The 17,652-nt window shown below is 37.5% G+C and overlaps 1 protein-coding gene across 6 annotated transcripts in view; it reads right to left on the reverse strand.

The window, feature by feature from the left end:
- The window catches only part of AFAP1 (actin filament associated protein 1), a 120,257-nt gene that overhangs the window by 46,961 nt on the left and 55,644 nt on the right, over positions 1–17,652 (reverse strand). For all 6 annotated transcript variants that reach the window (XR_004750284.1, XR_004750285.1, XM_035324338.1 and 3 more), the window contains exons 3-4: positions 16,775–16,872; positions 3,732–3,840 (exon numbers count right to left, since the gene is read on the reverse strand). Coding sequence is in view for 4 of the 6 variants with exons in the window: in XM_035324338.1 (XP_035180229.1) it covers positions 3,732–3,840; positions 16,775–16,872 (207 nt within the window). In the remaining 2 variants the exon portion in view is untranslated. The remainder of the gene's footprint in view (positions 1–3,731; positions 3,841–16,774; positions 16,873–17,652) is intronic.

The following is a 17,652-nucleotide window of genomic DNA, read 5'->3' on the forward strand; positions in this document are numbered from 1 at the left end:
AAAGAAAAGAAAAGAAAAGAAAAGAAAAGAAAAGAAAAGAAAAGAAACAAAAAATGAAAGGAACACCAAAACCAGAACCAAACCAAAATGTTCTCCCTCTAACCTTCTTTTGGAGTGGCTATCCACAAACATTCACACAGAAACATCAGGAAACGCTTGGCAGTTCATTGGCCAAACTCAAACACAGAGTAGAATGCCAACCTGTTTGGACTAGAGCAAGAATTCTTCATGTGGTGTTACCAAATATGAAGATGTAAGATCTAGTCACTAAATCAGCATCTTCAAGAAGGCCCTCTTTCAAAGGTATGGATGGGCTAACAGACAAACCTAGAGTTGCTCTCCCTCTGGGAACTGGTAGTCTTTCACATAAAGCATTTCATCTTTAACTTCACCCCCTCCCTTTCCAAGAAAAATAATACTTTGGTGTCCAAACATAATTTCCTCATCTCTTTTTCATATACAGTAGTGACCTTTTGTTGCAGCTACACCACTGTCATAATGACCATTTAATATTTGCTCCCTTTCTACAACCATCTTTTACCTCATTTGTGATATTGTTCCACTTCTGGCAATAAGATTGTACTTAAACTTCAAAATTTGTAAGGGCTGACAAGAAGCAGAACAAGTTATTACTTGTGTACAGAGCTATGTTACTATTCAGATAACACTCTGCCAATATTATAATACCAGTTAAATGAAAAAATGCCACCAGAGTAGTATTACCACATCTCACTACATAAGATATTGTCACTATATGTAATATCATACAGGTACTTCCCAAGTGGCTCACAAGCAGCTCAAGTGCAGATTTCATGACAGCAATAAGTTGTATGATCAGCAGTGGAACTCTGCTGGCACAGCAGCTGCAGGTTCATCCAAATCTCTGTTTATAGGAGAATGAAAGCCAACAGGTGCTTCCGAGGCTGACATTTCTGGACTCCCATCCTCAGACAGAAAAGCAGGATCTCTGGGGACCTGTTGCCATATCCTGCCCAGAAACTGCTCATGTTTCTGTTCTGGGTCTCAGGACTCTTGGCTAGATGAAGAAGTTTTTGTGTGACTCACACCAATAAGGTTGTCCGCTGTGAAGTACTCATGTAGTCTGGGCTGAACCCCTTGCTGCTCTTTGCCACATCCCAATTCTATTTTTTGTTTCTCTGAACATTGAAATGATAACCAAATAAAAAAGCTTTTATGCTCTGAGACACAAACTATCTTCCTTTCACATGGTAAAGTGACTATTTTAACATAAATAGCATAGGCATTCTACTACTTATACATAAAACATCTAGCAGACATTCAGAAAGTTATCCAGAAAAATCCAGCATGTATGTATAATTGCAAAGGGCAAAATTCCTTTTAAATATGCTTAATTGTGTTAAACTGCATAAAGGCTACTAGTGACTAAATCCTGTTGTCTCTTATTGTCTGATCACAACAGCTAAGGGAATAGACTGGACTAGAAATTACAGTTAAGATCTGAAAATATCTTACATGTATGTTCAAGTAAACACATTCTTTGGGTCTTGGAGTGGTGTTGGTGGTAATAAAGGAGAGACTTTGTAGCAAAAAAATGAAAAGGGTCTGTCCAAAATGAAGCAGTTTTGTCAAGTCAGTAAAGTCTGATTGACTTTACCCATTTACAGGTATTATATTATAGCATGGAAGCCTCTTTGTTATTAATGATACTGCAAAAGGCTTAGTGGGAATATTTACTGAAGATAATTATATCTATCCCAACAGTATTTAACAGTTTATTATTGCAGTTTTATACTTTTAACATTTCTTTGATATGGTCTTTATTTCAATCAGTCTGATAAGCTACAGGTTAATATAGTTATAATATTTGGTTAATATAGTGCTTTGTTGGGTTATTTTAATGACCACACACACTAGATTCAGTGAAAGCTTTGTTTGAATGGAGATAACTTACTAATGGAATATTGAATTTAAAAGTAACTTTCTTACAGATAAAGAAGAATGTATGATTTTTAATACAAATTTTAAAAGGTGATGAATTCAGGACATAAGAATATACATCAAAATCACAGCAGGGCAAATGATAAGTTACAATAAAAAAAGCATTAGATATCTTGAGATATATATATATACACACACTTATATTACAGAATTACTAATGAACTTTTAAGACTGATATCATACATATTTTTAAGGGTTTGGATTGTTAAGTACAATAAGATATCAGTTTACTACTGTGCATATTTTTTCTTAGGCAATCCTTTAGCAGTGCTATTAATATTTACGCTACTGATGTTTTTCTGCCTGAGCCTGGCTCTTGTTTAATGACAAAACACAAGTCAGCGGTTCACAGGGTATAACAGGACCACCCATCATGTCCACCCACCAAGGGAGGACATGAGGAGAGGAGTGATTCTGCTGGCCTGCTAAGTTCCTGTAATTAATTTGCATTATATAAAATTATTTCTTGCCTTCAATTTCCTAGGTAAATTAAGAGCTGCCAGCTACCCTGGTTTGTTTTTCATGTTTAGAGCTAATGCACAATGACAAATTTTCCTGTGTACACAGTGTACAAATGAATAATTAATGTTCCAAGGTGACTAATATGCATGTGTTTTAAGGACAGAGATATTATTTTGTTCATTTGCTCTGGTTCAAATAATAAAAAAATCTATAAAATGGGGGCATATATCCCTTTAATATTTGGGCCAGAAAAAATAACTGTTAGCGATAAATCAGCCATACAGAAGTAATAAATTACCCCAGCCAGTAAGAAAGAGCAGCAAAAGGAAAATCTTTTCAATTTGTTAGTACATAATGACAGTTAACTGGGTTGACTGACCCTGTGTACATTCTCACAGCAGTCATTTCATCGTTGTGTCAGTGTTCTCATCCTATCTCCTCTTACATGCAATCAGTCTTTGTATAAGTACTGGAATTTGGTAAAGAGTGTTTGTGTTGCAGAAGGAAGTTCTGGTGGTCAGCTGGGATACAACCCAATGCTTTTTGCACTAAATGAGCAGTCACAGAATCATAGAATCATTCAGGTTGGGAAAGACCTCTAAGATCATCTACTCCAACCTTTAACCTAGTACTGGCAAGTCCACTGCTAAATCATGCTTCTAAGTTCTATATTTAGTCACTGTAATAGTGACATGTTCATCAAGCATGGCTTATGGGAGCCAGTATGAATGATTTACCCCATCCGCAATACATAAGCAGAAATGCTGCAGATCACATCCTTTTAATAATTACTCATTTTAGAAAAGGTGTTTTTTATTTCCTTTTCTACTTTCGCAAGAAATTCAGTGCAAATGGAAAATACCAGGAGACCTGCAGACCAACACCAAGTTCTGAGGCATCTACATTTACACTGTTGGTAGGTTAGAGGGGTTTACTCCGGACAATACTTAACTCTGGATCCCTGGTAAAAATGTCCCCATCACATTCATGCTTCAAATATGACTAAAGGATTAATGGCTAAATTGGACTCTCTGTCTCCAATAGCAGTCAAAACACACATGCACCTAACTTGGAGCTCAAGGTTTAGTTTCCTCTAGAAGGAGCCTTTTTTGTGCACAACAAAACAGTTGTGCACACCAGAACAACCTATGGCAGTGAGGACAATTAAACCATGCATATGACACAGTACCATGACACTAAAAGAGATGTAGCTGATGAATGCCAAAAAAAGCCAAAGGACACTAAAATTACCATTTGTTCTGAAACTGATATGGTTATACAGTACTCACTGGAAGTGATGTACTCAGGAGCCTTCCCAGGACTAAGTGGTACTGCCTCTTCATAATAGCCTTCAGGAAGGGAAGATGTTGGCAATGGTGGAGGCCCATTATCTGGTGGCTAAAGGAAAGAAAAAGGAAAAAAAAATGAGAAAGCAATTAAAGGTGTTAAAATAAACATCGTTGGAACATCTGCTCATTATCAGTTTACAAGTAACACATATATACATATAGTCAGGACTAGCTGCTGGGTTTATATATATATAACAATGTAACTATATCTTACTTTTACTATCTCTAAAGGCAAGACTCTGGAGGAGTGAATTAGATGTTGACCTTTGAATAAGACATGCAGAGTAGCAGCATTTAGAAGGAAAAAAAAGCCTAAGTCTCAAGATCCTTTTATGATGCTATAATTAAACAATAATAAGAAGAGGTTGAGATTTGAAGATGTGAAGTGACTTGTTTATGCTTCAAAACATACACTTCACAACCTATCATTATTGCCAATCCCTTTACCTCTCCATTCATGGAAAGGAAACGGAACCTTCTTGCATGTACCCCGAGTCCTTCAGGGATATAAATACTATACAGTCTAACATGTTGAAAAGATATAGTTCTCTATTTAAGGACTAGAAATGTAAAGGATTTATGCACCAAATTGATATATGTACATAGGACATTTTATAGTGTTTAGGCTTATTTATTAATATTCTACATCTAAAATAATTCATATTACAATAGCAAGCATCGCTTTGGTTGCACAGTTTAGAGAAGTTAAATAGCCTGGTCTGGCAGAGATCAAGGATAGATAACCTGGATCGTGTTTTAATAATGCATGCTGTTTTTTAATGGCAAATCAATTCTTAATATAAACATTAATTTTTAAAATGTACCTCTACTTGGTGAAAACTTAGCTACACAAATGATGAATAGTTTGGAACATCAAGAAACTATTATATGATAAAATAAATATTTCAAATACCAGGTCAAATTCTGAAATGCTTCTTTTCTAAATATAAGCCTGTTTTAAATTTAAAACTGACCAACTGCTGATATGTTGATATAGTAACAAAGTAAATTTAGTACTCTATTACTTCTTCCATATGACTACGTTCTATTTCTTTAGCAAGGACCAAAACAACTGCATTTTATAGAACTCATTCATATTTGCCATAAGTTTTTAGATCTATATTTTCATATTGGAGGAAATACTTCAGTCTTTTTCCAATACCAGTGGTTTATTGCATTATTACAAAAATGTAACTTGTAAGCAGAGTCTCATTTCTGCAGTAACAGTTTTTGAATACATCTTTCTCTTTGTCATGTAATGAAATAGATGTAACGTCGTTTGTCTTCATTGGACTGATCCACTCAATGTCAGGAAATCAACAGAGATATATCTAAGTAGGAAATTAGTCATGTGGGCTTTACTTATGGACAAACATTTCTAGAGCACAGTTCAGATCTCAGGTGGGCTGAATAGTCTAGGAGAGGCATAAAGCCCTTTTCCACATAACACAGGTGAAGCCACAGTGACTATGTTCCTCTTTGGCTATAGGCCTAAAGTTAACTGAGAGGAACGTGAGCATTAATAACATGTGACATTGACTGTTTTGAAATTAGTTCCTTGGCACTTTCAGGGCTGGATTCGTCTTTCCACATTTCATAGCCAGACACCTCCAAACAACTGTGCCAGACACCTAATTCTCAACTACTCAGCAAGATGAGTACCAGTCTTAGAGCACTCTGTAGTTACATTTATATGCAGTAGGTTATTGTGCCTCACAGATACATGCTTATGAATTCCCAGTTTGCACAAAGGCAAGGAATAAATCTGTACTTCAGACGATTGAGCACCAACTTGCCATTGCACACCAAGCTGCCCAGTAAAATCAAAAATTTCCGTATGACTAATGAACTGATTTGTGCCTAAACACACACATTCTTGGCTGGATTGACATTTACACTACTATTATTTCTGTATCAAATGATGTAGCAAACTTAGTACATCACAGTCAATTACAGCTAAGAGACAGCAATTACTGTTATCTACAGTGTGAACAAAATGAGTTTTCATCACAGACCAGTTTTGCTAGAGAGATTATCTGTCAAATAAGCAAAATGATGAAAAATACAACTTTTACTGTAGTTTCCTTGTGATTGTGCAGAAAAACACAAATTGTGAATCTGCACATCATCACAAAATAAATGAGCCTTTCAAGGTTACCTGCTGCTGTGCAACAGGCATAAGGGACATTACATAAGGGACATTACATGTTAGTTAACATTGGAAAATTGACAGCACATTGTGAATTTTACCCTGCACACCTGCACAAGTCAGGTCTGTGTGTCCTGAATTGTTCAGTACAATAGGGAGAACTTCCTCAAAAGAGTATACATTTTCTTCTTTCAGGCAACTGGGGAAACTGAGTCAGGGTCAAGGCTTATTCCTGAGGGAGTGCAGATTCATACCACCGCTTTCATAAGACAGATATATTAATATCTTTTTCTAGCCTTAAACTATTTTCCCTGCCAGGTGTGTAGATGATATATGGAATTCCTATCATTATTAAACCTAATTCACCCAGGAAATACCCATCCTGAGAGTCATTCCAATTTTGACTTGACATAACAACAAGGTTTCAAAGCTATCTTTTATCCAGAAATAAATAAGAGGTTCCAATAAAGATCAGGAAAAAAAATACTTGTTTTTAGACAAAATGTTATTCAGAAAGAAAGAAAAAAGGAAATGAAACACAAATGGTGCTTGTCTGAATTCGACCCTGCTGGAGCACCAGTTACTTCATGCAGCTGAGGCGGGCTGGGCTGTGCAGCCAATGTCAACACAGATGGAATCCATTGCTGAATTAACCGGCCCTTGGTTTTGAAATGCATTTTGCAGTGCTTGCCATAACAAAGTTGAAAACAATTATAAAGAGATTTCATTTTCACTATATATATATATATATATATATATATATATATATAAAAGGAGAAACAGAAACATCCAACATTGAATACTTTCTGATTAAAGCAGGCTTGAAAGAAAATCAAACAGATTAAATACAAAATAAAAATACCTCGTTCAAATCTGTATCATAAAGAACTACATCTTTGGGGAGCTATGGAATACGTATATCTCTGAGCATCCAGAAATATAAAAAATACATTTTGATATTACTTACTAATATTTATAGTGTTTTTTTTTGTTTGTTTGTTTGTTTTTTTTACTATTGCTAGTTGTATTGCTTAATGTTTTTTAACCTGGCAGTTTTTCAGTGGAAGACCTGTGGTGAAGTTATGAATTATGAACTGGAATAATTCTTGATTGAATAATTTTTCATTAGTTTATCTGAAAATAAAAAGTCCATAAAAACACTAAACTATTTACATATTACATAAAAGGATTAAGTCTCAAAACAACAACAACAAAAAACTAGAACGTGTAGTTTGAGTGGTATCAGGAGGAAAGACCAGGCATCCGGCAAAGAAAGCATTAGCACAAATTTCTGCTTTTATTTTTTACAACAGACCACAGGGAGGAAAACGAGAGAATGCTGCCTTTCAAGACAAATAATCTTGTTCTATCACAGGAATAAGAACCGAGTTAGAAAAAAATTACCATTATTTTTATATCGCTGAAGGAAAAGGGACAAAAATGAGTGAGATATTTTTGCCCAGAATAACACCAGTGACACTGAAAAAACAGATAAAGATGTTTGATTGGAGCTGGGGCTGAGACAAAATGAGAGATGGTTTATTTGAAATGAAGAATCGTAAGGGGTGATAATTATATTACAGAACTGAGATCTCTGAAGACACTAAAGATTGGGTTGTCCATGGGATGCCCAAAAACAATTTACAGTAGGGGTTGCTCAGAGAAAGAAAAAAATATCTCCAAATAAGCAATAATGCTTATAAAAACTGGATATAAAAACTCACTATTCTGCTGGATACTATGACTTAGTGGAGACATTAATTTTATGGCCTATTATGGTTTACCTCTCCACCTGCCCCTCTGTGTTCCATGGACCACAAATAAACTCTTTCTTTCTTTACCCTAGGATACAAAATACTTTATTTCCCTCTTTTTCCTCTAACATTTTTTTAAATTATTATTATTATTTTTAGGGATTTAGTCTATCTGATACCTGCTGAGAATATGCTATATATAATGAATGAGAATATGCTATATATAATTATATAGAATATAATGTGAAAAGTAGTATAAAAGGCAGAGGAAAAGAATTGTCATCCTCCAGAGTTTGAGGTTATAAAATCGCTTTACACCCCAATGAAGCCTTACACTATGTAGGAAATAGAAAGAAACACCTCCGTTTATACAATGATTTAGGATGTGAAAGTTTACTGTGAAAAGCAGTGACTTTAACAGAGGAAAAGACTGTCAGTACACCCATGCTGGAGCCAAGGTCTGCCAGCAATTCCACAGCCATGCTCACACGTGTTATTAGATCAGCCACCAGTTCAGATCCAGCTGGACTGTGGAGCCAGCTGCTATGTTACCCTCAATGCTGCAAAGCAGCAACATGAGACTGGAAGAGTGGTCACACACTGGTGATGCATAATAAAACTATTCAGAAGCCAGCAGGCAAATATGGGCTTTCAAGAAGAGACTTTGACACGTGCACATGCCATTTGTGCCAGAGCAAGCTTTGAGCTGACCTCCGTACAGCCCTGTGGCATCCTCAGCCTGGGAGGGTGAAGAGTGCTCGTGCAATTATGATCCTGCTCCCCAGAGGTAAAAAAAAAAAAAAAAAAAAAAAAAAAAAAAAGAATGCCCAGAAGGCAAAATGAATTGAGAAACTGAGCACCAATACAACTGGCAAAATTCCTGATGGTACATTTCAACAAAGCTTCATCACACCGCAGTAAAGGCTGGAAATTGGGCATGAGTACTCACCACACATTTGGACTTGGTATGAAGGTCTTTAGAAAAACTCAAAATCACTAAGGCACTAAAAATAAACTGTTGTTTATTGCCAGAAGTTGAGGACGTGGATGGACCATGGGTTTTTCAGGTCAAAAATGCTGACTACATGGGATATTAAGAGCATGCTGAGCCGTGCCTGACTGCAGAGATGCAGAAGACAAGGAGAATTCTTCATGCGACCACAGCTTTGTATTCCAAGGTTTCAGTTTTCAAGGTTGACAATTTCTTAGGTTGTCATCTGGACCCTAAGAAACTGAGAGCCAAATAACATGAAAAAAAGTCTAACAATTCCAGTTTTCAGACTCTGAGCAGAGCACACCTGACAAAGGACAGCAAACCAGTCAGCCAGATAACAAACAAGTGTGGCTCACAGGACTAGTAAGGAGTAGTAGGAGGCTTTTATAGTTGTCTCCAAGATGGAATAAGGCTTTACTACTGCAAAACTATTGGCCAGCAGCATTTGGTAGCCTGGTGTTTGCAGATACAGAAGAGATGAATGTGCTCAGGGAAGCAGTCAGGTGCAGGATTGCCTACTAGTGGAAGTGACCACCAGGCAGAGGATGAACATAAGCACAAGCAAAGCTCGTGTTCAGGATGATTCTGAACAGTGGAAGTTTTAAGACAAACAGCAAGGTACAGGCTTTGCACACTGCTCCTGAGAATGGAAATATGTCTGAGACTGCTTAGGGGTGTGCCTGCTGACACAGGAATGAATATCTAATTAAAGGTATCTCTGGAAAAGTGATTAGTATTTACAGTGACTACAGATTCCAGCCTCAAAAACCACAGCCTGATGATGGGGAAAGGATCTGAACAGACTTAGTCACAGTTAAAGAATGACTCAAGGCGTCATGGCTCCACAATTTAATCTGAAGACTGGAGAGTACTTACACAGGAATCACACCAGGACCAGAGTTACTTAATTAATTTGTATTTAATTCATTGATATTTAAGATATTAAATAAAACAGAAAACTGCAGCACAGGATGCACCATAGAAAGAGTTTCATCCCAAATATAGGGAAGGCAGAAGTGAAAATAAACAGCAGACCCCATGTAAGTAACAGAAGATCTAAGGGAATAACTCAAAAAAAATAATGCAAAAAAGAATGAGGCAGAAACACAAACGGTATTTCTGTTTTGTTCAGATTCTGTAAGAAAAGATTATTACACAACTATTTGGAAGTGTCACTCATACTAAACAAAAGTTGTCTCATATCGAGCAAAGGGTCTGGGTGTAGCGAGAAATAGTCTTTAATTATTTCTGAGAAATATTTTCATGTGTATTACATGAGAAAGAAGAATCTGAATTTAAGCAGCACAGAGCCCTCAGTCAGAGGTGGTTACACTAGCTCAAAGAAGTGCCTTTATTCCCCAGTCACCTTCCTACTCCAGGAGTTTATAAGCTCATCCAGGTACTTGTGCAGACAAGACAAGCAGCACTGTGAATAAAGAAACACCATTTCCTCTAGAGCAATATTCTCTAAGGGCCTGAACTGCATCAAACAAAAATGAGAGACTGGTACTTACTGGCCTAATTCTTTTCCCATGTATCTGTGCACAGCACACTAATGAGCAGGTGTAGGAAAGCAAATAGGCTGCTTCCTAACTATCAGCATAGGGAGGATGTTTTTATAGACAGGTACAACATAGAAAGAAGAAACCAAAAACCTGAGACCACAACTGTGAACATGTTATGGAAAATGGTGGGATAATATCCTACCAAATCTGTGGCATTGGTAATTTCATAGCTTCCTTTTACAAAAGTCAAAGACCATGAGCAACTAGTAAAGACAGAGAAGTCATATAGCTTCACAATGATCATAGGAAGAATCTAAAGTTAAAGAGTTCCATCCTACTCTAAGCCCAAACAGTGTAAATGCAAATTCTGGGTAAAGGTTGTTGAGAACAGTCATTTTGACAGCTTAGACATCAAGAAAGCTTTGAAATATTGTGATGGTCACTGTTATAAAGGCATATTAAAAAATAAGATTTAAATTGTTGTAACTAAAACTTTTCTGTGATACCATTTGCAAATGTGAAATAATCAAAAATAACACACCAACCCTACCCAGAGAAAATGGGAATCACAAATGCGGTGTCCTGCAAGAGAAGATCAACACACACACACAAAAGCAACAACAACAACAAAGACCAAACAAACAAACAAACCCGGTGGCTGTAATGTTTATTTGTCCTTATTCCTTATTCAATCACACATAAACACTGGAAATATTCCACAATGAAATCATGCCCTGAGGACGGCTCTTCTGGTCACTTCTGGTCAAACTAGAATATGAAACTAGAGCATAGGAGAAATACAGATAATGGAAATTAGTTCAACAGGATCAAACTATACTTCAAAACTGAAACTAACAGCCTGCCTTACATGCAATGTATAGAAATGAAACCGAGAAGAATATGACTGTAATTTCAAATGACAAAGGATTTACCAAAGTGAGGACAAAAACTACTTGGACATAAGGACAAAGGCTGACAATGAACATGGTGGAACAGCCTTTTAAATTGAAATAGTGGTTTAAAGAAACTTAAAATGGTAAGAAATAGATTTTGTTAAGTTTCTGAAAGAGCTTATATTTTAATTGCCCACAGTAAGAGCAACTGGACTCAATAATCAAAAAGGACCTTCTAGTTGTTCTGTCATTACTGAAGGTCTTGGTCATTCAGATTGAAGTTACTAGCCAGCTCTGAAAGAAACAGTTGAGTTTCCTGTTTATTTTGCTTCTAAAAATTTTCACGAGGAAAAAAACTCCAAAGCCAACACTATTTTAAGATTATTCTCAGAAGTACTGAAAATAACAATTGATTTCCAGTATCAGAAGAAAAAACAAGATGAAACAAAGATTTCTAAGTACCCACCTGGTACACAAACCTCTTGCTTTTGCTGTCACAAGCCTAACTGCACATTTGAGAAAACCTTGAAGACTGGCTCTTTTTGTTTGTTTGTTTGTTTGTTTGAAGAATGATTAATACAATTGATGATATATCACCTTAAAAATCCTTTTGATTTCAGGATGATTTTTTCTTCTCCAAGGACACTATTTCCTTTCAGCATTTTCTAATAAATATCTGAGATTATACCTGACAGGCAGCCAGATAAAGGGGGGCTGTCATATCACTTCTCCTCAATAGGAAGCCCATTTATATGAAACACTCCTACAGTGTGACTGTGTATGTTGCAAGAAAGGCTTGGAGGAAGATGACCTATGCTTTTGATTTATATCTACAGGGGTTCTGGCATCTTGCTGGACACTTGTTGCGGTTAAATAATTGTTAAATTGACATTATTCCAGGAAAAACAAAACATATATCCAATTTTACTGTGAAAATCATGCAAAAGAGCTAAGTGTGCTGTTCATATTTGATTTTCTTGGACTGCACCGTGTGCTGAAATCACTGAAAGTCAGATGTACTATGACAACCAAATGCTTGGAGGCTAGAAGTATTCTGTCACTGTCATGCTGTGGATAATTTATGCCAGTATTCCTCCGGCACATCAGAGCAGCAGCACATACCGGATATTATTCTGTTGCCTCAGTGTAAAATGGACTTCAAGGCAACTTGGTGGTAGCGCAGTGATGGGATCCCAAGTTATTGAACCCCCTCAGCACTGTGAGGGCTACACACAGAGTGTTGGCTTTCTTATTGCTCCAAACCCCTCATCTAGTACTGCTGCCTGTCCTTTCAGTGCAGGGATGTATCATAAAAGTGAGTGCTGATTTGGAGAGGGAAAAAGCAGGCTAAAAGAATAGAGAAGCACCTCAACTTTATTTCAAAAGATGATCTTCTCTCTAATATCCAAGCAAGAGTTGAGTTCTGCAGCAGGACTCGGACATGCCTTTCACGTTCACATTCTTTATCTGAAGCTTTTACTTTGCTGGCCATCTGAAGGAGCTGTCTGCATGGGCTAAAGCATGGGAGGATTTGTACTTTCTAAGCCTGACAGAAAGTCTGCTAGACCAGATGTGGGCAAGGGAATGTATACAGACAAAGAATTTCTAAGAGATCATGTGATTTATTCAAGTACATGTAAGGTCCAATTTTGTCCCTGGATTTTAAGACCTGGTCCAAAGCCCACTGAGTCCAGGAAAATTCTCTGGGCTTTAACACATTTTAATAACTGGAGACTTCACTTTAAATATTAACTACATGTCTCTAAATAAACTGAATTTTATGATCTTTGTTCAGAGGCTGATGAATAACAATAAAACTGATATAAGATTTGGCCTGAGCAAATATGCAGGTCTATTTACAGATCTGAAAAGGAAACCTCGCACAGCACCTGCCCACACATAATTCTGGCTCCTGGCACTACTTTAAGGAGGATTGAATTCCTTCCCACCCACACATCTTTACATAAGTAAAAGCTTAAACATCAATTCAGACTAAACATTTTTGAATGCACAATCCCTTGAGTGCCATAAAAAGAAACAGTGGTGTAAATGAAACTTTAATTTCCAGCATGCTCAATAACTGATGTGCTAAAGACTTAGATTTTAAACAGTAGATAGCTTATTTAAAGTTATTGATTCCCATTTCCAGTAAATTGCTGTGTTCAGCAGCACATTGTGTTTCTAGCGGAGGCTGAGACCAGCTGGAAGAACTTGGTCTCTGTGCTGAATGGTTGACAAAAGGAGGTGACATATAATATGACTCTAACTTGCAATGTGAAGAAGGGGACCTTGGAGCAGAATTTCCCATCCTCAGGTGAGCCCAATGGTTTTCTTTCTCTGGGCTGTGAAAGCATGATCTGTGAAAAGTCTCTATGAAAGGCTGCACATTGGTGTCACTGAGCAATGTAACTATGTACAATTTCTATAGAGATTGACAACATCTTCTACCCATTTTTAGGAGCCCATTGATTAAGAGGAGATTGAAAATTACTATGCAGGAGGTTTAATGGAAGGGAAAAATAGATCTTAGCCACTATCACTGAAGTCCAGCCTGGTGTACAGAGAAAGACGATGCAACCGTCTCTGGTCATATCTAATGATAATGGTCTACCAAAGAAGCATCTGGCAGAGAAAGGTTAAAAAAAAACTGGGGTTTGAGCTTGCACCGGTGTTCAAAAGTCAAAAAGCTGATAGTTTTGCCCTTCCCTTCTGGCTCCACCTGATCTTTTGCAGGACAACAGCAGTCTGTCATCTCTTTCACAAATTATGATCTGTTAGTGTCTTAAAATAACACCACCCGTAGCCTGTATTTGGATAACAGAAGACAAAAGAAAGCCTGGAACATTTTCCAGATGATCTCAAAGTGGCACCAATGCCAGACATGGAGGCACGGACCACCGCTGCCTGACAGCATTAATAGAATTACAGGAAAAGTGGCCAAAATGAGCTTCCACCACTACAGAAAAAAACCAACCAACCAACCAACCAAACAAACAAACAAAAAAACTCATCTTCATAACTTCACTGAGATAGAAGTGCCTGCAGTGTTACTCTCAGATCACAGATGAGGGCCAAGTCCTCCACTTTGCCAGACACAGCTGTGGTGGTTTTACCGTGCTAGGCAGTTGAACACCACAACCGCTCTCTCACTCCCCCTCCTCAGATGAGGAGGGGAAGAAGTAAAGGAAAGAACAACTCATGGGTTGAGATAAGGATGATTTAATTAAAAAGGGGAAATATATATATATATATATATAATTAAGGAAATATTATTATTAATTAAACAATTCAACTAAAGGGAAAAAAGGGAAAGGGGAAAAGGGAGGGGGAAAGGGAATAACTAAACAAAACAAGTAAAGGCTATGTGGAAGTGCAGAGGAAAGAAATTACTCTCTACTTCCCACAAATGAGCGATGCTTGACCACGTCCTTGAAGCAGGGCCTCAACGCACGTAGCCAGTGTTCGGGAGGAGGACAGACGTTTTCGCAACGAGAGCCCACCCCTCCCCTCTTCTTCCTTTTTCCACCTTTTATTGCTGAGTGGGACATCATATGGTATGGAATATCCCTTTGGTTGGTTTAGGTCAGCTGCCCTGCTGATGTTTCTTTCTCACTTTTTGCCCACCCCCCAGGAGGGTCAGAGAGAGTCCTGATGCTGTGCCAGCACTTCTCAGCAGCAGACACAACACTGGTGTGATACCACTGCTGTTCTAGCTACAAGTGCAGAGCGCAGCAGTGTATGGGCTGCTGCAGGGAAAGTTAACATCCCAGCCAGACCCAGTACAACAGCATAGTAAGAACATGCCCCAGATCAACCAGCTCTAATTGTGTCAACTTTCACATTAATTCTCACTGTATCTCAGAGAACTATTTTTTGTTACTGTGAAATCCAAACTGAATATAACTCTTGCAAAACAGTGGTGACCTACTGGACCAAATTCATACTTCACAACATTTTGTTCAGTGCAGCTGCACCAACTTTAGGGGAATTTTCAGGAATTTTCACAGTAGAAAGGAAATGTGGGTCAGTTGTCTTTAAAAACAACAACTTGACTCTTTGGCGGCAATTTATTAAACTGAACCTACACAAATATGAAAGAATAAGGAACTCAATTGGCTTGCGTTTATGAAGCTCGCACCTACAGTCTACATTTCAAAGTCATGTGTATTTTGCATAATTTTCCTCCCTCTCATCAACAACTTGCCTTGTAATTTATGCTACATGCATCTTGAATTAAAGATTAAAAAAAATATTTTCAGGCACTGTTAACCATGAAATGGATTCTCTATATTTCACTGCATATTGATAAGACCACTTTTGCATCCACTCAAATCTGTGCATAATGATTTTCTAACATTCATTTTACTTGAATTATGCTACAATATGTATGGCTCTAAACATGGATGTTTCTAGCACAAACATTCCCTTCCTATAATGGTTTGAAAATACTTCTTTACATTACATAGAATTGAATTTTTTTAAAAAATAAATCTTGTTCCAGGTCACAAATCAGCAGCTGGCAGCATTTAGAAACAAACTATGGTTAAGATATTTTATATAATATCCTATTTTATTTTTAATTTGTTCAGCAGTATCTAGTATTATTCACCTTCAAAAGGATGGCCAAGAGTTTGATCTGAGATGTTAGTACTTACCTTCATAAGTTGTTATTGGCTTATGAAATAGGGAAGCAGCTTAAACCTCTGGGCAGAGATGCAAAAACAGACTAACACATTAAAATGAAGAAGAATGCTTTCCATTTTTTGGAGTCTTCTGCCTCCACCATGAGAAGACAGACTGCTAATCTATAAATTGCACACTTACTTCATGCCTCAGACCAATGAATGAAGGCCTCCTCGGTACAGCTTTCGATTGCTCTTATCAATACTTAAATTTTTCCACAAATTAATAAAAAGAAGGATAATTCCTCAATATTAAGGCTAAGACTATGTTCACCTTTCAACAGGATAGGCCATTATTTGCATATGCTTCTCTAAAAAAAAATATATATCACAAATGTTTTCTTCAAATTTAAAATAGTAACAGAGTGGTAACAGAGGAGAATTAAAACTTGTTTATAGTTTACTGCTTAATAAGACAGCTGCTCCCAACTGCAGAAATTGAATTTGCAGCCAGTAAACATATAAATATCACCAAGAACTTAAACTGGTTCTTGTTCTGCAGTGAATTTCCTACCAAGAGACCAAGCACAGAAGGGCACCAAGGACTTTATGAAAAAAAAGAAGCATTCTTTCTGGACTTTAAAACTCTACACTTCATTATTCATGAGTGTTCTCATAAGACTTGCTACAGGAAAAGCTGGTCCTAAAGATCTTAAGAAACTGGCTAGGACCCATGGGCTCAGCTAGGCCAACGATCTCCACAAGGCAGGCCAATATCTGAAGACAGCATTAAGTTGCTTGGGCTTTTGCTGCTCTAATCCTGAAAACTGCCAAGGACTGCAATTCCACAGCACTTGCAGGTGACCTATTCCTGGGCTTATTTCACGACAGGGGATTTTTGCCTTCTCTTCTGCAAGTTGGTCCCAATTTCCTCAACCAGAGTGGAGCTGAGAGGAATAATGATTTCCTTGGACACACAGGCTCCTTCCCCTTGTAAGCATTTCTGCTAGTGCTTACCACTAAAATATTCTCTCATATATATTTATGTACTTAAATTAACACTCACCAGCCACTGCTGAGGTATTTCTGGCAGAGGCATTTGAGGAGGTGCTGGCAAACTGTTGGCAACTTCTGGTTTCTGCACATGTTCTTTTATTTCAAAACCTGTGGAAGAGCAACACATCACTTAATGCTTTGGTGAAAGCAAATGGGACATTTTTTTCTACATGCAGACACTACCATCACACAGTGGAATCTGACATGCAGTCGTGCTCACAACCTACCTCCCAAGCCTGTTTACTGAGGAAGAACTGGAAGAATGCTGGGAATTCAGGAATTTAATCAAGCAGAACAAACACATACTTACTATATACGATAATGACATATATGATATTTAGATTAACAAATACCAGACAGAGAAAAAAATTACAGGAAATCATGCTGAACTGCCTACCCATCTGGAACTGAAAGGCCTAAAATTCAAACAATTTGCCTGGCATCTATCACAGAGATAAAACCATTGATGAGGGGAAGATAGCACACTTTTGAATGTCTGAATGGCAACATGGAGCAAATTAAACAGGGTCCCCTCCCTCCCTGGGGAAAGATGAGTGACCCTCTACCTCCACGTTTTCTTGGCATAATCATTTAAATCCCAGCAGAACACACATCATGGTATTGTTTATTTTTCTAAAAATCAAAAGTAAGATTAGGGTGCATCTCAATGCTCTGACAAAAAAAATCAGTCAGTGGGATGTACCCTGTGCACCCCTGGACTGAATTTAGCTCCTCATATTTAGTTAAGTTGGTCAAGATCATATAATTTTCCAAAAGGTAATCAATGATGAAATGTTTCTTGTCATAATAACCCAGTCCCACTGGCTGTGAAGTCCTGGATTGAAAATCAACACTGATAAAATAAACTGTCTCTAAGGGCCATAGAAT

This window comes from Oxyura jamaicensis, chromosome 4 (genome assembly GCF_011077185.1).
Source record: "Oxyura jamaicensis isolate SHBP4307 breed ruddy duck chromosome 4, BPBGC_Ojam_1.0, whole genome shotgun sequence".
Classification (NCBI taxonomy): domain Eukaryota; kingdom Metazoa; phylum Chordata; class Aves; order Anseriformes; family Anatidae; genus Oxyura; species Oxyura jamaicensis.